The following is a 21,824-nucleotide window of genomic DNA, read 5'->3' on the forward strand; positions in this document are numbered from 1 at the left end:
TGCTTCGCGAACGCGAGGCCTTGACCGCGTTCGCGAAGAAGAGGTTTTAAGTGTTGGGCAGAATGTTTTAAAAGACCAATTCCGCGATTTTTAGCCTAAGTTCCACCAATTTTGGGCAATTTTAGAGCTTTTTGAAGAAGAAGGAATCAAGGAGGAACACTTGGAGGTAAGATTTATGGACTTAATACTCAATCCTAATGTGTTTTCTTCCTAATTAATCATGTAATTTATAGAGTTTAAGCCTAAATATTAAAGAACTAGGGCTTGTAATTGGAGACCAAAAATTAGGGATTTGAGGGGTCATTTGTGGTTGGATTTTGGTACTTTTGATATGAATGAGCTCGGGGAGTGATAAGGAGTCTATTGATGTAATTTTTATCGGATTCCGAGACATGGGTCCAGGGGTTGGGTTTGGCCAATTTCGGGATTTGTGTTGTAATTTGATTACTTTCGAATGGGCTTTGTTCCCTTAGCATATTTTGATGGCTGTGCACTAATTTTTGTTAGATTTGGAGAATCTGGAGGCCGATTCGAGAGTCAAAGGCATCGCGGGCTAGAGTTTGGACCGGATAGAGGTGAATAATGATTGTAAATGTTGTTCAAAGGGTATGAAACCCCAGATTTCACATCGTTATGCTATTTTGAGGTGACGCGCACGCTAGATGATGAGCGTGTGGTCATGCACCATTGGGGATTGTGACTTCGTCCATCCCGTATGACTATTTAACTGCGTATTTGTTTGAAAACTTTTTTCTATCACCATGTTTTGGGTTGAATGCCATATTTAGGCCTCGTGCCAACTATTTTGGACCCTTAAGTGATTTTTACTACTATTCCTCATTGTTTTGACTTTATATTTGTATTCAGTCATTCTATGTTCCACTGTTTTCATAACCCAGCTCTATTTTGACATCTTAAATGATATTTTAAGCTGAGCATCATATATTAGAGTGCCCGAGTAGCTTTTAGAGATTTCTGACAGAGCAGGGCTGAGGGCCTGTGTTGTGAGGTTAATATGGGATCGGGCTGCGTGCCACAACGATATTGTGTTGGTTCATGATTATGAGGTCGAGGGCCTGAGTTGTACGCCACAAGGTGGCTTTATGCTGCCTCTTTGTAGCATTTTGCTATGTTTTACGTGTTTTCTTATCACTCAGCTGCCTTTACTTTTATTATTCACTGAGTTGGCGTACTCACATTACTCCCTGCACCATGTATGCAGATTAAGGAGCTTCAGGTCCCGCTAGCAAGGGCTGATTGCTTCCAGCATGCTGTTCAGAGTTCACTAGATAGCTGCTCGGCATTCGCAGCCCAGTGTTGCTCCTTCCTATCTTTATTTTCCTTGTACTATACTTTGTAGGCTTTTCGTACTCTTATACGAATGTTTTAGATGCTCATGACTAGTGACACCCCGATGTCGGACTGTGTTTATTTCTGCACTTATTTTATTTTGCTGTATTTTGGGGTTTATCACTTATTATTGACTTAGATTGAATTATTATAACTGTTTAAATGGATTGGGTATTTGTGTCGGCTGGCCATGTTTCATGATAGGCGCCATTACGACCGGGTCCGGCTTTAGGGTCATGACACTTATTTTCTAGTATTTGGTTAGTAAACATAAATTATTGTCTCAAGGACATTCATATATTATTTAAACAAACACTAGGATAGATAGGATGGGTGGGGATGGGGAGAGGTATGGGGCAGTAGGGATCAGGGGGTCGAAGTTGAGGTTTAGGGTTGAGGTTAGGGGTCAATGGTCGGGGGTCCAGGTCCGGGATCATGGGTCAAGGATCGGGAGTCGGAGTCGTGGGTCAAAGTGGGGCGGTATGGGGTGGGGTAGGGTTGGGTTTCGAATTCAGGGGTCAGGTTTGGGGTTGAGAGTCATGGTCCAAGGGTTCGACGCCCGGCTTGTCCAATAGGGGTCAAGGTAGGGGTCGAGAGTCGAGTCTAGGTTGAGAGTCAATGACCAAGAGTTCGGGTTCGAGGCCAGGGTTAGGGTGGTAGAAGTTAGTGAGCTGGGGTTTGGGGTAGGACCGGTGTGGGTAGTAGGCCGAGGGCTTAGAGGTGGTGGGGCGGGGAAGGTTGGGTGGAGATACCGAAGTGACAGATAGGTGATATGGCCGTGCTGGTGTTAGGGCGGGGGTTGCTAAGGGCGCAGAAGGTTCGGTCGAGGGGTGGACTGCGTGTTTGGGATGGGATTGGGCGGGTTGGACAGGATGAGTCAGAGGGCGGAGTAGGTTGGGGAGGTTGGAGGGGGGATGGAGGATGGATGGTGGGATGTTTGAAAGTGAGAAAAATATTTTTCCTCCTCTTGATAGGAAAGTTATTATGCTTAAAGTGAAGGAAAATAGGTACACAAGGAAAATAGTTTTTTCAAAAACTTAAGCCAATTAAATATGAAAAAATAGAAAATATTTTTTGAAATTTCTCACTAATACTAAACATTATTTCGTTTCACTCTTGCTTATTATGATAGAAATCCGAAAAATTCCTAAAACATGAAAATAAAATCAAACCAATTGATATCCACACTAGATACATTTAGGCAAGTCATGGGCGTAAAATGTGCAAGTTGGAAATAATATTGATTTCAATTGGTGCATGAAAAAGGTTCCAATTTGTGAAATTGCAGGGCAACCTGCCTCATTCATTTAGTTGATGCGGAAGTATTCAAAGTAATTGAAATCATCTAAACGTCAAAATTGTTACGAATAGAATTGTAATTAGAGTGAATGTCTATCTTGTAGAAAGTTTACGTTGTGATTAAGTCATTTTTCCCTATAAATAGAGGGGTCTTATCCCATTGTAAATCATCCCAAAATTCAATAAGAATTACTCTCTCTTTCTCTGCAATATTATTCTTCTACTTTTATTGTTTTATTGCACGTTATCAGCACGAGACTCTACCGTCTCAAGAAGCTCTTTGAGAAGACTAAGATATAACTTTTCTCCTCTTTTAGTTATGACTGATATTATGAAAAGAAAGTTCATTGCCCTTGAAATTTCGGGCAAGAACTATATGACATGGGTGTTGGATGCTGAAATTCTTTTAGATGCAATGGGTCTTGGAGACGCTATTAAAGACAAAAATATAGCATCTACCCAAGACTATGCTAAGGCCTTGATTTTCTTGCGCCATCACCTTGATGAAGGGTTGAAAATAGAATATCTCACAGTCAAAGATCCACTTGTTTTGTGAAATGACTTAAAGGAAAGATATAACAACTTAAAATTGGTCACTCTTTCACAAGCACGGTATGATTGGGCTCATCTGAGGCTCCAAGACTTTAAGTCTGTTTTTGAATATAATTCTGTGATGTTCAGAATTACTTCTAAATTGAAACTCTATGGAGATACTATCACTGATTATGATATGCTTGAAAAAATATTTACAATGTTTCATGCCTCCAATATGGTCCTGCAACAACAGTATAGAGAGAAAGGTTTCAAAAAGTACTCTAAGTTGATTTCTCTTCTCCTTGTGGCTGAACAAAATAACGACTTGCTCAAGAGAAATCACGAAAATCGACCCATTGGGTCTACACCATTGCCTGAAGTGGATGAGGTGTATTCCCATTATGCTAAGCGTGGAAAAGGCCGTGGCCCCATTAATGGTCGTGGTCGTGGCCGTGGACAAGGAAGAAATTTTTCTAGTGTTAATCACCCCCCAAAGAAAAATAACCACCAAAAGTGGAAAGGGAAAGATGAGAAGCCAAAGGCAAATGGTTCAGAAACTGAATGTTATCGTTGCAGTGGAAAAGGGCATTGGGCAAATATTTGTCGTGTACCAAGACATTTGGTTGAGCTTTATCAAGCATCTCTAAAGAATAAAGGCCCTGAAGCCAATTTTGTCTCTAACAATAATTTTGACATCACCCACTTGGATGTGGCAGACTTCTTTGAGCACCCTGATGGGAAAATAGACCACTTGATTGGTGATGGATCCATGGTTAAAGATGATTGAGTAGTTTGATTTTTATTTTTCCTATTCGTAGTAGCTAGTGAATAAACATCATGTAATCATAATTCTTTACATGAGTAGTAGTTATTAGTATCAACTAGTATCATTTATCTTATGAAATAGTGTTAGTTTATTTTGATTAAATATAATTCTAGTATTCGTTTTAAACAATATTTCAGTAAGAGTATGAATACATATCTTTGAAAGGTGACTGCAAGAGTGTAAATCACGTTCACTTAGTCCAGTTATTAAATTGGACCACGTGAACAACTGCACCATCGGCCGAAATGGATATCATATTAAGATAATAGATGAGAATAATTTTGAATATCTCATCATTACCAAGAATATCTCTGGCCAAAAGAGGATTATTGAGAAGTTCCCATCTTTATCTTGTGGCCTGTATTGGACAAGAATTAGTGCAATTAAGGCACATTCTATCGTAAACCAAAAGGTTACTGATTCCATTACTTTTGTACTTTGGCATGATCGATTGGGACACCCTAGATCAATTATAATGAGACGAATTATAGAAAACTCAAATGGGCATCCATTAAATAATTAAAAGATTATTTTAAATAATGAATTTTCTTGCACTTCTTGTTATCAAGGCAAGTTAATTTTTAGACCATCACCAACAAAGGTTGGGATTGAGTCCCCTGCATTTTTGGAACGTATACAAAGGAACATTTGTGGACCTATTCACCCACCTAGTGGGTCGTTTAGAGATTTTATGGTCTTAATAGATGCATCTTCTAGATGGTCTCATGTGTGCCTATTGTCATCTGGCAACCTCGTTTATAAAATTAATGGCATAAATAATTCGATTACTGGCGCAATTCCACGACAATCCAATTTAGTCTATTAGACTTGATAATGATGCTGAGTTTTCATCCCAAATATTTAATGATTACTGCTTATCAATTGGGATAAAAGTGGAACATCCTGTAGCTCATATTCACACTCAAAATGGCCTTGCAGAGTCTTTAATTAAACGTCTGTAATTGATAGCAAGACTGTTACTCATGAAAACGAGGTTGCCCACTTCTGTTTTGGGTCACGCCATTTTGCATGCATCAATTCCAGTTCGTTTCAGACCAACAAATTATCATAAATATTCTTTTTTGCAATTAGTTTTGGGTCATGAACCTAATATATCTCATTTAAGAATTTTTTGATGCACAGTATATGTGCCTATAGCAATGCCATATCGCACCAAAATGGGCCCTCAAAGAAGGTTAGGAATATATGTTGGGTTAGAATCACTCACCATTATTCGCTACCTCGAAATATTAACGGGTGATTTGTTCACTGCACGATTTGCAGACTGTCGATTCGATGAGACACTTTTCCCAAATTAGGGGGAGAAAATGGTAAAACCAAACAGGAAATTTTTTGGAAAAATCCATCATTATCTCATCTTGATCCACATGCCTCTATTTTGTGAAAAAGAGGTGCAAAAGATTATTTATTTGCAAAAAATAGCAAATCAAATGCCAGACACATTTACAGATCTGAAAAGGATAACAAAATCACATATCCCTGCAGAGAATGTTTCAATCCGTATTGATATTCCTGTTGGGAAATCTTCTAGTGTCATAGATAATGAGTCAAAAGCACGCCTAAAACGTGGCAGACCATTAGGTTCTAAGGATCGAAATCCTAGAAAAAGGAAAATAAATGATCAATATGACACTACGAAAGAGTCTCATGAAGAAATTCACAATTTAACCAATCCTGAGATTCATGAGGAAATCACTGAGCCTGAGACTCAAGAAAATAAGGAGCTATCAATAAATCCAATCGATATTGAGATAAATTTGAATCGATTGGATATAGTGGTGCATTATGTCTTGCATATAATGTTGCATCTAGCATTATGCAGGATAGTGATTATCTTGAACCTCAATCTATTAGAGAATGTTGACAAATACGTGATTGGCCAAAATGGCAAGAAGCAATCCAATCAGAGTTGAACTCACTTGCAAAACATGAAGTTTTTGGGTCTGTAGTCCAAACACCTAATGGTGTTAACCCTGTTGGCTATAAATGGGTCTTTGTACACAAGAGGAATGAGAAAAATGAGGTACAAAGATATAAGGCTTGCCTTGTTGCACAAGGATTTTCACAAAGGTCTGGTGTCGATTATGAAGAGACATATTCACCCGTTATGGATGCTATAACGTTCCGTTATCTCATTAGTTTTGCTGTCCATAAAAAGCTTGACATGCATTTAATGGTTGTGGTTACCGCCTACCTTTATGGCTCACTTGTGATATATATGAAAATTCCCGATAGATTTAAAATGCCTAACGCACATAAGTCAAAGTACCGGAAAATGTTTTCAATCAAATTGCAAAGATCTTTGTATGGTCTAAAGCAATCAGGACGAATGTGATATAATCGTCTTAATGACTATTAATTAAAGGAAGGTTATATAAATAATGTCATTTGTTCATGTGTTTTTATAAAGAAAACAACATCGGAATTTTTTGTTCTTGTCGTATATGTTGATAACATATACCTTATTGGAACTCTTATAGAACTCTAAAAGGCAATTGATTATTTAAAGAAGGAATTCGAGATGAAAGATCTCGAAAAGACAAAATTATGTCTTGGTTTGCAAATTGAACATTTGGAAACGGAATTTTTGTTCATCAATCTGCCTACATAGAAAAGGTATTGAAACAATTTTATATGGATGGAACATATCCATTAAGTACTCTGATGGTTGTTCGATCACTTGATGTGAATAAGGATCCATTCCGACCTCAAGAAGAGAATGAAGAGCTACTTGGTTCTGAAGTACCATATCTTAGTGTAATTGGTGCACTAATGTATCTTGTTAATACTACAAGGCCTGACATAACCTTTTCAGTAAATGTCTTAGCAAGATATAACTCTGCTCCAAAAAGGAGACATTGGAATGGAATCAAACACATATTGTGGTATCTAAAAGGAACTACTTATATGGGCTTATTTTATGGCAATAATTGCAGTCCTGATCGTGTTGATTATGCCGATGTTGGTTATTTATCCGATCCACGCAAGGCTCGATCTCAAACAGGTTATGTGTTTACCTGTGGAGGTACTATCATATCTTGGCGATCGATTAAGCAATCAATTGTGGCTACTTCATCTAATCATGCTGAGATAATTGTTATTCATGAAGCAAGTCAAGAATGTGTGTGGTTGAGGTCTATAATACATCTTATTCGAGACAAATGTGGTTTGAAATGTGACAAACTACCTACGATTTTGTATGAAGATAATGCAGCATGCATAGCCCAATTGAAGGGAGGGATTCATAAAAGGAGAGGATAAAGCACATTTAACCAAAGTTATTTTTCACACATGATCTTCAAAAGAATTGTGATATTAATGTGCAACAAATTCGTTCAAGTGATAATATGGCTGATTTGTTCACAAAATCTCTACCGACGTCAACCTTCAAGAAGCTAGTGCACAAGATTGGGATGTGAAGGCTCAAGGATGTGAAATGATGCTCTCATCAGGGGGAGTTTAATATGTGTTGCACTCTTTTCCCCTTACAAGGTTTTGTCCCACTGGGTTTTTCTTGCAAGGTTTTTAACGAGGCAACCAAAAGGCGTATTATTAAACATGTGTACTCTTTTTCCTTTTCTAGAATTTTTTTTCCATTGGGTTTTATTTTAGTTAAGGTTTTAATGAGGCACATTACTTATTGAGTAGACATTCAAGGGGGAGTGTTATGAATAGAATTGTAATTAGAGTGAATGTCTATCTTGTAGAGAGTTTTACTTTGTGACTAAGTCATTTTCCCCCTATAAATAGAGGGGTCTTACCCCATTATAAATCATCCCAAAATTCAATAAGAATTACTCTCTCTTTCTCTGCAATATTGTTCTTCTACTTTTATTATTTTATTGCAAAATTTTTATTTTCCTCACAATCACAATCAAGTATCATTATCGTTCGGCCTTTTCAAAGTTAGCCACTTGTTTGTAAAACTGTCCATCTCTTGACAATCACAATCAACAACAACAACTACCTAGTAAAATTTCACAAGTTGAATCTGGAGAGAGTAATATGTACGCAGATCTTATCTATACTCCTAAGAGGTAGAGAGGCTATTTTCGAAAGACTCTCGGCTTAAAAAGACAGAAAAGACAAAAAAGAAGGGAAGAGACAATAAATTAGTACCATCAAACAAAAACCAAAGAAATAATAACAGCTCTTGACAACCACAATAAACTTTCATTATTGCCCAAGCCTTTTGTAATGTTTATTAGCTGCTTGTTCCGTCTCAATTTATATGAAGAGATAGACGTTTAGTTCGAATTTAGGCATAATTTCTTAAAGTTTAATTTTTTTATATATATAAAAAATATATAAAAATTATTACAAGTCTTAAAGTTATTAATAATTTAAAATATTTAAAAATAATTAATAAAATTTAGTAATAAAATCTCATAAAATGGGACCAGAGGAAGTATTTATTCGAGTGCGGAACCAAAATGTGGTTTATTTTTACTCAAAATACGCAAATAAGTGTAAAAAAAAGTTACCAAACTATATATAACGCCACTAATAGTGGCGCTATACAGTAACGTTAACTGTACTGTTACTGTATAGCGCCACTATTAGTGGCATTATACTGACAAACCTTACATAGCGTCATTAATAGTGGCGCTATACGCCTTATTACCTGAACACATAGCGTCATTAATAGTGGCGCTATACCCCTTAATACAAATCCTCCATCTTCTTCTTCTTCGTTCCATCTCCCTCATTTTCATTTCTGGTCCCCCCCACCACCACCGATTCTACCCCCATTTATTTTTTTGGGTCCCCCCGTCACATAAAAGTTTAATGTTTGTGGTTCCACTGTCGAGTAGAGCTTCGTGTTATTGTGGATTCACTCTTCCGGAGTCAAAATTTTGATCTATCTACATTTCGAAAATTCTAAATCGTGGTATTTCGATTTATTTTAAGTTGAAACTTTTATAACAATGCATATTACTTGATTTGTATGTGTTCTATTTCGGTTTGTGTTTATTTTTTTCGAAACTAGCATGTTAAATTTTATCCGGATTTAATTTTAGTGTTGTATAAAAATATGTAAATTAGTCTAAAAAATGTGTTTGTTAATATCCTCATGTATATTTATGTGTTTTTATGCCGTTTAGTTTAGATTATTTTTTAGCGTAGTAAAATGTATACTTTTTTAGCGTAGTAAAACGTAGACCTTTTTAGCATAGTAAAACGTAGACCCTTTTAGCGTAGTAAAATGTAGAGCCTTGTAGCGTAGTATTGTGTAGTAATTGTTTAATTATCTTATATTCTAGCACGAAACCCATAATATATATATATATATATATATATATATATATATATATATATATATATAATTCTTACAATTAATTTATTAAAAAATATGAATAAAAATTATAAAAAAACATAAAATTATTAATGATAGTTTGGTACTACTGGGCCTCAGAAAATCTAGCACGAAACCCATAATTATAATATATATATATATATATATATATATATATATATATATATATATATATATATATATATATATTATTTTTACAATTTAGTTATTAAATAAATATGAATAAAAATTATTAAAAAAACATAAAATTATTAATGATAGTTTGGTACCACTGAGCTTCAGAAAATCTAGCACGAAACCCATAATTATAAAAATTATATATATATATATATATATATATATATATATATATATATATATATATATATAATTTTTACAATTAAGTTATTAAAAATATGAATAAAAATTATTAAAAAAACATAAAATTATTAATGATAGTTTGGTACCACTGGGCCTCAGAAAATCTAGCACGAAATCCATAAGTATATATATAATTTTTACAATTAAGTTGTTAAAAAATATGAATTTAAATTATAAAAACACACACATAAATTTTAATGATAGTTATTAAAAATTATGAATTTGCAGTTGACGACATGGATGCACCTATACATCCCGGCCCTCGGACGTCAGAGCTACTACCCCTACAACCCCAGCATAGATCCGAGCATATATGGGGGGAGAGTTGCTTACGCAGACTTTTCGGGGCAGGAGAGTGGATTTATTGTGGGAGTTTTTGACTCCTCCCCGCGTTCTACATCCCCGTGTGGTCCATCACCTGGAGGAGATGGGATTATATAGGATCATTAGCATTGGCCGGATACAGCTCGACTATGCTTTGATCACGGCGTTGATTGAGCGGTGGCGACCGGAGACGCACACTTTCCATCTGCCCATCGGCGAAGCCACCATCACACTCCAGGACGTCGAGATTTTATATGGCCTGTCCACCGATGGCTTGCCAGTTTTACTGCCTGGGAACATGAGATATTTTATCCGGGCTTCATATATGGATATGCTGCACCGGCTCACGGGCTTCAGGTCCGAGGACCCAGATGTAGCAATTGGGAGCAGTCGTATGCAGTTGGTCCCCATTAAAGACCACTTGGTGCAGATCCACGATACTATCACCGACGACTCAGCGGAGGTGGATGTGGAGTAATATACGAGGCTGTTGTTGCTCTTTCTATTTGGGGAGGTCTTGTTCCCGAACACTTCGGGGAACCTAGTGAGCCTTCGTTTTCTGCATCATATTGCGGACTTTGATGATACAGTCAGCTACAGCTGGGGTGGTGCTGTCCTATCTTTTTTGTACAGGCAGATGTGCCGGGCATCCATGGGCACACAGAGAGACATTTCTGGCTTTCTGCCACTTTTATAGGTGACAACTTATTCAAATAATTTGTCGTTTAGTTCCAATTCTACCTAGTTAGAGTTAATCTTTACGTCAACTTTCTGTTTTAGGTTTGGGTGTGGGAGCGATTTCTGCAACTTCGGCCACCTCTACCACAGCTACCGGCTAATGTACATATTCCTGATCTCCCTCTAGCTTGTAGGTGGGTATTGCGTCGTAGACTTGCACGAGAGTATCATGGCCATCATAATCTCCCCTTCTGTAGGGATGTGTTGGATTTTCTGGAGGATGCACAGGTGAATATCTAACTAAACTTACCAATTATTGTTTAACTAGGTGTTGCGCATACTAACAGTTTGTGTTATTATTTGATAGTTCATCTGGACGCCGTACAGCGAAGAGCTGATAGGTACCCTGCCAGCGTATTGCACGCACGGTCGCCATATTTGGAGGGCTTCCGTCCCTCTCACGTGCCTCGATATTGTTGAGCATCATGCCTCAGAGCGAGTATTTCGTCAGTTTGGATTTCCGCAGTCTATACCGACTCAGCCTGCATGGGATCCTTTACATTATGAGAGGGATGATAGGATGAGAGTGGACGACACATTTATTGAGTGGCTGACAGCGCAGTTGGGTATTTGGGACAGCCGAGGGGACTTGACCCCAGCTCCGCAACACTTTCCTATCGAAGTTTATATGGCATGGTACTGCACTGTTTCCCGACTTTTTATCGGGAACCCAGTTCATCAGGTAGATGGTCGGTACATCTCATACGCCGGGAGACATGAGGCTCTGGTATGTTTTCTGTTATTATCAATTATATTAATAGTAATTTCTAGTCAAATACGTAGTTTATATTAAAAACTTTTGTGCAGGTGATTGGATTGCATACCGTATATCATATGGGGCAGCAGATGCAGAGTTATGTCCACGACCCTGTGATCATGCAGGACTATAGTCGCCGCTTAATGGATGTGGCTGCCTAGACACTGCAGCGAGGCCGATCGGATCAGCGTTTGGCACACCAGCCAGATTATGTTGACCCAGCCACATACCAGCGAGGTCGTGGTATGCCACGGGGTGGTGGCCGATGAGCTGCTACTGCTCCACGACGACCTGCTGGTGTTAGACGACGTGGTCGTGGGCGGAGAGGAGGTCCCCAGCAAGGGGGCTTTGAGGCTCATGCTGATGATGTTGCTGCTGATATGGGAGGTGGCATGCATGAGACCGACATGCCGTCTTACAGCCTTGGCATTTATGACACTCCAGGGACGTCGTAGGTGACCCCATCGGGTCAATTCTTGATCATGGGCTCAGATTTTCAAGGAGTGGAGTTGGGTAGATATTTCCCTGGCCCGTCTACCACTGATGAGTCTCGACCGATCCGAGATTTTGATAGTGGGCACCGACTGAGTTATGGCAGCTCATCACATGCGCAGGTATGAGTTTATTAGTATTAATTTTATTACTGTTTTTACTATAACTTATTTATTTTGTTTTAACTTTATTAATTTACTTTTTTAGGCTTCATGCGATGCTGCGACAGATGACTACATTCAGGATCCAGACACGATTATGGTAAGACAATATAAATTTTTGTGAATTGTTATGTAGTTTTCTATACTAAGTTTGATATTATTATGTAGCCTTCTACTGGACCTGACAGCACCACCGATACATGTCATCCTGTGCCGCATCCGGCCATAAGGAGACGACTTGATGATGATGATCCTGATAGCGTACCCGGGCGGCAGGGGATGCGCCTCAGGCCAACGACTACTTTGAGACACACCGGATGCGGGACACATTGATTCGGTCTTCCATATTTTTGTTTTTTTGGTGTAAATAATATTTTTGTATACATTAACAATAATATTTAGTCGAATATGACAGTTACTTTTTTTTAGTTCTCATTTTGTTTTATAGTATTTGGTATAGTAACACAACAACTTAAACTTAACTTCCACTTAAATTAAAATAAAATTTAGTACAACAAACAAGGAAAACATTACTACAACACAAACACAAACATAACAGGCCAACATAATAAAAATACATGACATATGAAAATGACACTAAACACATACACGTCAATGCTCCATCCTCAGTTGTCATTTATTCTTCGCTCCAACCACTTAAATCGTTCTTCCATTTGTTCTTTTTCTTCTTCTAACTCTTTCACTCTCGCCTTCACCTCCGCAAGTTCCCGTTTATATTTTTCGTTGCGTTCCTTGTGTGCTTCACAATTCCATTCTGCTCTCCATTTTTTATCTTCCACCTCCTTCAGTTTCTCCCTCATTTCTGTAATAATTCTATCTCCCTCCTTTTGTATTCTATGCTGGTATAACAACATATTATGAAATTCCTGTAATCTATCCCTGTAGCTTTCCTGATAACATGGTTCCTCAGCCCATTCATCAAATTCACAAGTAGGTTCGTCGGGTTGCTTGTACAACTTGTTCATACAGCACCAATAGCGGCGTCCAACGTTAGCACCTTCCCACCCACAATCCATCATGCATGGTTTTCCACATAAGCAAATTGGTGGACGACCAGGTTGAGCCATTTGTGAACTATTTGCTTATAATAAAAACCTTACTTACTTTTAATGAAATATTTCTTGGGGGAAATTTTTAGCACACAAAATAACTACAATGACCCCATTATTTATAGGCTAAACAAGACACATATAGCGCCATATCTAATGGCGCTATATTAGATAGCGCCATATCTAATGGCGCCATATCATGATGTTGACGAGACGACTTTATGTCAGCCGGTCACACATATCTAATGGCGCCATATCATGATGTTTTCAGCTTTTTCAGTTCGACAAGACAAGACACACATAGCGCCATATGTATATTTTGTGTATTAAATATCGTGATAGCGACAAGACAACACACATAATAAATATACCGATAATTATATTAAATTATTATTTAAATAGGTAAAAAGGGAAAGTACAAATCATAATTAACAAACAAGAAAATATTATTTCATAAATACTTAAATCGTATACATAACAACTAATTATTACAACATGAACTCATGGGTAGTTAGGTACAATAGAAGAACACCCGCCCTGAGCTTGATTATTGTTGCCACCCAAAGGACATTTTCTACGGTCGTGGCCTGTTTGCGAGCATATACCACATTTGCGTGCATATACGATATCACTAACATCCATTTGGTTCCGTATACGCGTTCTCTTCTGCACCTGTCTTTTACGCAAATAGGACTTGTTACACACCATTTTAAATGGTTCTGGGGGCCAGTAATGCTCAGAACCCACTGGTTGCAACTGACCACTATATGTGTTTAGGTATTTGGAAACACTATATTGTTGATCAATATAGTTGGTCTCCGCATAACCAACACGTTGAAAACACTTGATGGCATGTGAACAAGGCATGTGGTAGATTGACCATTTCCCACATGAGCATAACCTTGTGGATTCATTTACAGTATGTACATTATTACCCCGATTATTATGGATAGCGGTGCGAACTTCAAAAATACCTCGTTCGTTATCATATTGCAAAAAGGAATGCCAATGTGCTCGCCGTCTGTATTTCTCTAATCTCTTCATAGGCACTGGCATAAATTCAACACCCCTTTCCATCAATTCCGTTGCAGCTGCAGACCGTTGTACAAACCTCTCCGCCATCTGCTTGAACGACATACGCACCATGGCTGTGACGGGCAATCCTCTTGCCGACTTTAATAACCCGTTGAAGGATTCTGACACGTTTGTAGTAAGAATTCCCCAGCGTCTGCCACCATCTGCATGCAACGTCCACTTTTCAGGATCATGTCGCATTAACCAACGATATGCTGCATCGTCTTCTTGCCTGATAGAATCCATATGCCTCCGGAATTTATGTTGTTGGTGGTCTGTTGCTGCCATCCACATCAAATCATGTAGATCTTTTTTGGGATGTGCCTTCTTGAAATTGGCCTTAAAGTGCCTCACACAGTAACGGTGGTATGCATAAGGTTCTTGCCAGGCAGGAAGGTTCTCCACAGAACTTAATATACCCCCGTGCCGATCAGATATTAGACAAATACCTGAACGATGTTTGACAACGTGCTCTTTCAAGTGGTTCAAAAACATTGTCCACGTCTCTGTGCTTTCATTTGCACAAATAGCAAAGGCTAGAGGAAATATCTGTCCATTAGCATCCACTGCCACGGCTATCAATAGCTTGATATCGTACTTTCCATAGACATGAGTTCCGTCTATGGATATTACGGGCCGGCAATACGGAAAACCATCAATTGCTGGCTTAAACGCCCAGAACACGTAATTGAATATATATTCTGGTTTACCCGGACTCCGCTCAAGCTTCCATTCAATAACTGTTCCGGGGTTAAAGTGCTGCAGTGCAGCCATGTAGCTAGGCAGATTTGCAAATGACTTATCCCAGTTACCATAGACTATTTCAAACGCTCTTTTGCGCCCAAGATATGCCATTCTTTTAGTAATTGTGTGGCCATATTCCTGGTAGATTGCTGTAATGCACTCTTTGATTTTATACCTTATGGACGCTTCGATGTGCAGAATAAGTACAAGAGATATCAAGTCAATATCCAAGTTGAAGTGATTCCCATTGAAAGTGTTCATTTCGCATGTGTGGGTGGGAATGTATTTACCCACTTTCCACATACCTGTTTTCTTCTTCGACGCACGCAACATCCAATTACATGGCCAAAACCACCTGCGGCAAATAGCCTTGTATACCGTCGGACTTGACTCCGATACCTGCATCTCACGACACTCTTTAACATTGTGCATTTTACAAGCCCTGCTTACGCGTGCTTTATCAGGAAAAAGCATCCCCTTTGCAAGCACCGTTGGTCTAGACTCATCCCACATTGCTGTCCGGATTTCATCAAAATCCCTTGTGAGAGCTTCCACATCCGGCACGGCTGGCAAGTTATCAATATAAGGAATCTCCCTTGAATGAAACGGCACTTCAGACTCGTTCACTTTTCGTCTATGGGGGGCTCTCTTCAAATCCGGTCCTTCCTCCTCGTCCTCTTCATCACCATCCTCACGAGCAAATGGTGTCTCGTCTCCCGATTCATCGGCATTGTTATCGTAATCGCTGTTCTCTTCCTCACTCTGTTCATCTGCCAGATCCTGATGTAATACGTCGTTTTCGGGCAATTGAGTGAGTACGGGTAGTTCAACTTGCTCGTTTTCACTGCACATTTCAACAAAAATATAAGCTACTAAATTAATAAATGCTTTATATATGGCTGTAGCTTTTCACTTACAAGTTGTAATGTGATGACATTCCATGATGGACGTTTTCAGTTAGGTGATGACTACCGGATGGGCCACTTGTAAAATTCATATCCGGCCGGTACCCCCTATTAAATAAATGAGAGTTAAAATTAATTCAATACGCAAAAATATACATAATTAACACAAATGAAAATTGAAGTTTACCACTCTTCTTGTGAATTATGGAAAGCAAGGTAAAAATTATTTTCTCGCTGCTCATTCGCCGACGGTGATAAATTTAAATCAAGAAAAATTCTTTCATCTGGAACATGTCCGGCAAAAACTTATCCAGAATAACCACTCGATGACTGGGGGTTATCTCTACTACGCACAACCTCATTTTTTGGAACGTCTTCGACCTTCACGTACATCTCCAACATTGTGATTACAAGAAATTCCCGGAATTCGTCCGGAGTCCTCAAGAAATCACTCAAAGTGTCATCATCGTCGATGTTAAACTCTGAGTAAAAAGCAACCCCTTGCGGCATAACGGAATACAGATATCTTCCAGTTACTTTGAGTATCACTGAACGTTTTCTCACACTCATTTTTTTGCATAACAACGATATCAATGTTTCGTACTCCATTGAAAGTGGCAATTTAACATTATACTTAGCAGGTAAACTGTAGCCCACAGAGTTATTCTCCATCACAACCTCACCCCCCAATATAATGATACTCTTATTCTACGTTCTTCAGACATAATGAAAAAATGCTGGAGAATTTAACAACAATAGAAACCAACAAGAGTTATAAAATTTTTTTGAATGAAGTTGTGGCGATTCTACGATGTTTATATAGAAAATGGCTAGCCGGGGTTTTTTTTTTTTGTATATATCGCCACAAAAAGTGGCTTTATACGCATTTAAATTATTGAACCCAAAAATTATTGGTGGGGTCAGGTAATAAGGCATATAGCGCCACTATTAATGGCGCTATGTAAGGTGTGTCAGTATAACGCCACAAATAGTGGCGCTATACAGTAACGGTACAGTTAACGTTACTGTAAAGCGCCACTATTAGTGGCGTTATATATAGTTTGGTAACTTTTTTTTTACACTTATTTGCGTATTTTGAGTAAAAATAAACCACATTTTGATATTTATTCTTAAACGTCAACTCTGTCGACAATTGACAATCACCATCAAGATAGACAAACAATTTAACCTTTCCTCACTTTGATTGATTTACAATCACTATCACAAAGACAGTGGCTGGTTACGGGTTCCCTCCCGGTGCCTTCAATCTATAATTATATGGAGTCTGGAATCAAAGCATGGTTTTTTTGGATTCAAGCGACCATAATAAGTAAAAAAAAAAAAAGGAAGAAAAAGATTGGGCACCATAATATATATATATCTTAACTAGTGGCGGACTCAGAATTTTGCGCAAGCAATCAAATCTAGTAATATAAATGGTGTTGGGTATGACAAGTAGGGTTTGATTCTTTTATTATCCTTTTTTGTTTTAATACAATCTCAAAATGAAGTCATTTAAAAGTTGGTACTCTATAATTTTAACAAACCTAAAAATATTTTATGAAAGGTTAAAATGGATTATCTATCTCTATTCTAATAAATTTGTCTATTTAGCTTAACAAATTTTACATCAAAAATTCTAATCTAAAAAATATTTATTAACTCTAAGATATTTAAATAATTTTAGAGTTTTCCTTGTTATTAATAAAAAGTTGTTATTTGTATATAAAGAGAACAGTCAAAGATTGAAGGGAAACGTTGCAAAGTCCAAGCACAGATTAAAAGAATTAATTGGAAAACGCTCAAGCTGGATTCGATCTCAGCATCCTCTTCAAATGTTGAACCCGCTCGACCACCTCTACTTTGAGCTGTTTGTGTTAAAGCAGGTTCAAAATATATTTTATACTGTAATTTTCCTCTTTTAAATATAATTTATCAATATACACAGTATAATTTTTTGAAGAAGCGGGTTCAGCTGAACCCCCTTGACATCAGGTGGGTCCTTAACGATACGTTTGTCCGTTACGGTATAGCGCGGTGAATAACCGCGCTTTATTTGAACTTAAAATGAGCGGGAAGGTATAGCGCCCTTATATACCGCACTATATTATAGCGCAGTATATATGGGCGCTATAACTATATAAATAAACGTGCCCTTCTCCTTCCCCACCAGACGAACCAGCCGCCCTTTTTATTCCAAAACCAGCACCCCCCCCTCCCTTCCCCCCACTTAACGAAAAAAAGTTTGGTTGGAGCCCACCGGTCCCAAAAAAATTGAAGATTCTTGGTATTGTAGCAAGCTAACATTCGCATATAAGGCGTTATCACGTAGTGGGTTGTCCGTTTCGGCTCCAAATTATCAAATCTTCAACTTTTCAAAAAATTAAAATCGAGATATTTCGACTTATATTTTGTTAAAACTCATGTATAAAACTATTAGTTGTTTTTACTGTAATGTTATTTCATGATTGTTTTGTTTAATTAATTTGTTATTTTTTATCTGAATTATATTATTAGTATGCTAAAAAAATTAATAAAATAGAGAAATTATTATTTATGAATAATTAAAGTTATTAGTCGTTATAAAAATGTTAATTAGTTATTTTCTTACTGTGGTATATGTATTTTCGTGATTATATTGTGATTAAATGACTTTGTTATTTTTTATTCAGATTAGATTATTTATGTGCTAAAAGATTAGTAAAATAGATAAATTATTATTTTAGGAGTAATTAATCTTATTTAGATATTATTGTTGTACATATATTAATATGTGACTTTAATGTTGTTTAGTTCCCTGTAGTGTTATGGTGTGCCCGTAATATTAATATAGTGCACGTATTTGTAATATATTACCCTTTTAGGGTAGTAAAATGTAGTGCTCTTTAGCGTAGTATCTTTGTAGTTATTGAAATTAATCATTTAATTATATGTTAAACCCAAAAATATCTGGAAAAAATGATAGTTCAAACACAAACTCTCTCGAATTCTAGTCAACAAACGTAAAAAATAACATTACAAAATAACAATATTTGTCAAATTAAGTATTGCTATATGAATATTTATAATTAAATCATGTATAGTTATGAAAATTAATTATTTAATTTTATTATAGTCAAAAATAGGTGAGTAACAAACAAACATATAAAATAATAAACTAACATATAAAATAAGAAATGAACATATTAAATAATAAACAAACATATAAAATAGTAAACTAACATATAAAATAATAAAATAACATATAAAATAATAAACTAACACAAAATGATAGACCAACATATAAAATATAAAATAATAACATAGAAAATGTATCAACCTAATTAACAATATAGTAGAAATATCGAATAAATTTTAATTTTAAAGATATTGTAATATATTTAAAGATATTAAGCAATTAAAAAGAAAAATACTTTAATTAATATTGTTCAATTTACAGTAGTCGTCATGGAGGTTCCGCCTGTGCATCCCGGTCCTGCATCGCTAGAGCTACTGTTGCTACAAGCCGAGCATAGGTCTTCATACATATGGGATGTGCAGTGTTTGTTACAGACATTCCGCGCTAGACGTATAGATGATATGTGAGAGTTCATTAGGGCTCACCCACTCCATCCCCGTAGAGTTAGACGACTTTAGGATATGGGCTTCTACAAGATTATAGAGATCGGTCGGTTCTAGTTCGACTGGGCGTTGATCATGGTTGTGATAGAGTGGTGGCGACCGGAGACGCACACGTTTCACCTACCCATCGGCGAGGCTACCATCATGCTTCAGGACGTGGAGGTTCTTTTTAAGCTGCTAGTTGATGGATTACCTGTAGCTTACCCGCATGCTCTTAGAGATACAGGATTGCATTACCTGCAAATGTTGCAGCGGCTCACCGATTTCCAGCTAGCGGAGGAGATTGCATTGAGTGAGGCCAGTTGTTTGCAGTTGATACCCGTCCGGAAGCATCTGGAGGCTATGGATGCGGATATTATGGATGATTCACCGGCGAAGGTTATCGACTGGTACACAAGATTGTTGATGTTGCTTATGTTTGGTGGGGTATTGTTCCCGAACACTTGAGATTTCTCAGCTTGAGATTTCTTCATCATCTTGAGCGGCTGGATGATTTACCTAGTTACAACTGGGGTGCGGCTGTTCTAGGTTACCTATATAAGCAGATGTGTCGGGCGTGCATAGGCACCTAGAGAGACGTTGCCGAATTTTTGCCGTTGTTGCAGGTGAAAACATAGTCAATTCTTTTCATTATTATAACACACATAGTAAAAATATACCTTAAATTTTACGCCTACAATTTATATTAGGTTTGTGCCTGAGAGCAGTTCCTGCAGTTCCAGCCACCTCTACCACCCATCGTTCCAGATGCACCACCTCCACTGTTTCTACCTTTAGCTAGGATGTGGGTTGATAAGCGAGGCTACGGACGCAAGGTCGAGGCTCGTCATCATCTCCTCTATGCTTAAGTGTACTTGGCCTGGCTTTATATGTGTTGCCTCTACTCACGATTCCTGTGTTTACTTAATAGTTCATATGGAGGTCATACACAGATGAGCTAATAGCTAGTTTGCCCGATTATTGCTCCCGTGGCCGAGTTATGTGAAGCTCTTCCGTCCCATTGATGTGTCTCGATATTGTCGAGCATCATGCCACCGAGCGAGTCCTTCTCCAGTTTGGTCGGCCGCAGCTTGTACCTACTCTGCCCGCTCGGCTTAAGACACATTACCAGCGAGATAATCGTTCCAAGGTTGACCAGAAATGCAAGGCCTCGCTAGAGGCCCATATTGAGATTTGGCACCATAGGCATGACCTGATTCCGCCACCCCCTCTATCTGAGCGTACGGATGGTGAGCATGAGTAAAGGGCTGGTATCGCAGCATTACTTGACTTTTCGTCGAGAATTCTATTTATCGCGCTGGTGGTCGGTACATTCCATCAATGAATCAACACCTCTTTCCATCAATGACGATGCACCTCTAGATCTTTCAACAAACCACTCTGCCATCTACTTGAATGACATCCGCATCATGGCAATGACATGCAATCCACGTGCAGATTTCAATAATCTGTTGAAAGATTCTGATACATTTGTAGTCAGAATTCCCTATCTTTTACCACTATCTGCATGCAAAGTCCACTTGTCAAGCTCAGATCGCATCAACCAACTACATGCTCCTTGATCTTCATGCATGATCAATTACATTCGCCTCCTGAATTTACACTATTGATGATCTGTTGTAGCCATCCACATTAAATCATGCAAGTCCTTGTTGGGATAAGTCTTTTGGAAGTTGGCCTTCAAGTGCCTAACACAGTAACGGTGGTAGACATACAGTTCCTGCCATGCACGCAAATTCTGTACAGAACTTAAAATACCGCCATGCCGATCAGATATTAGACAAATACCTGAACGCTATTTAATAACGTGATCCTTTAAATGGTTCAAAAATAATGTCCACGTCTCTTGGCTTTCCTTGGCACAAATAGCAAATGCTAGGGAAAATATACTTTCATTAGCATCTACTGCAACGACGATCAACAACTTAATATCATATTTTTCATAGACATGAGTGTAGTCTATGGATATTACCGGACGACAATGCACAAAACCATCAGTGACTGGTTTAAATGCCCAGAACAGAACACATACATGAATATGTGTTCTGGTGTTCTCGGACTCCGCTCAAGCTTCCATTCAAAAACAGTTCCAGGGTTAAAGTGTTGCAATGCGGTCATGTACCTGGGTAGAGAGGCAAAAGACTTATCCCAGTTCCCATAAACAATTTCAAACGCACGTTTGCGCCCGAGAAATGCCTTTCTTTTGGTAATGGTACATCCATATACCTGGC

General features: G+C 38.0%; 1 protein-coding gene and 1 long non-coding RNA gene across 2 annotated transcripts; both read left to right on the forward strand.

Annotated features, from left to right (window-relative positions):
- Positions 1-2,968: 2,968 nt before the first annotated feature.
- On the forward strand, positions 2,969-3,970 carry LOC138879199 (uncharacterized). Its single transcript, XM_070158794.1, has 2 exons — positions 2,969-3,201; positions 3,331-3,970. The coding sequence occupies exons 1-2, from the start codon at positions 2,969-2,971 to the stop codon at positions 3,968-3,970; spliced, it is 873 nt and encodes a 290-aa protein (XP_070014895.1).
- An 8,088-nt stretch (positions 3,971-12,058) lies between these two features.
- Positions 12,059-12,505, forward strand: LOC104238061 (uncharacterized). Its single transcript, XR_011402806.1, has 3 exons — positions 12,059-12,140; positions 12,226-12,279; positions 12,348-12,505. It is a non-coding gene; the product is annotated as an uncharacterized lncRNA (long non-coding RNA).
- The last annotated feature ends 9,319 nt before the right edge of the window (positions 12,506-21,824 follow it).

Source organism: Nicotiana sylvestris, chromosome 10, assembly GCF_000393655.2.
Source record: "Nicotiana sylvestris chromosome 10, ASM39365v2, whole genome shotgun sequence".
NCBI lineage: Eukaryota > Viridiplantae > Streptophyta > Magnoliopsida > Solanales > Solanaceae > Nicotiana > Nicotiana sylvestris.

Excerpts from the sequence above, each read along its gene's own strand:
- LOC138879199 (XM_070158794.1), top strand. The coding sequence starts at position 2,969 with ATGACTGATATTATGAAAAGAAAGTTCATTGCCCTTGAAATTTCGGGC. Across the intron at positions 3,202-3,330 it reads GTCAAAGATCCACTTGTTTT|AATTACTTCTAAATTGAAAC; the intron begins GTGAAATGACTT and ends TGTGATGTTCAG.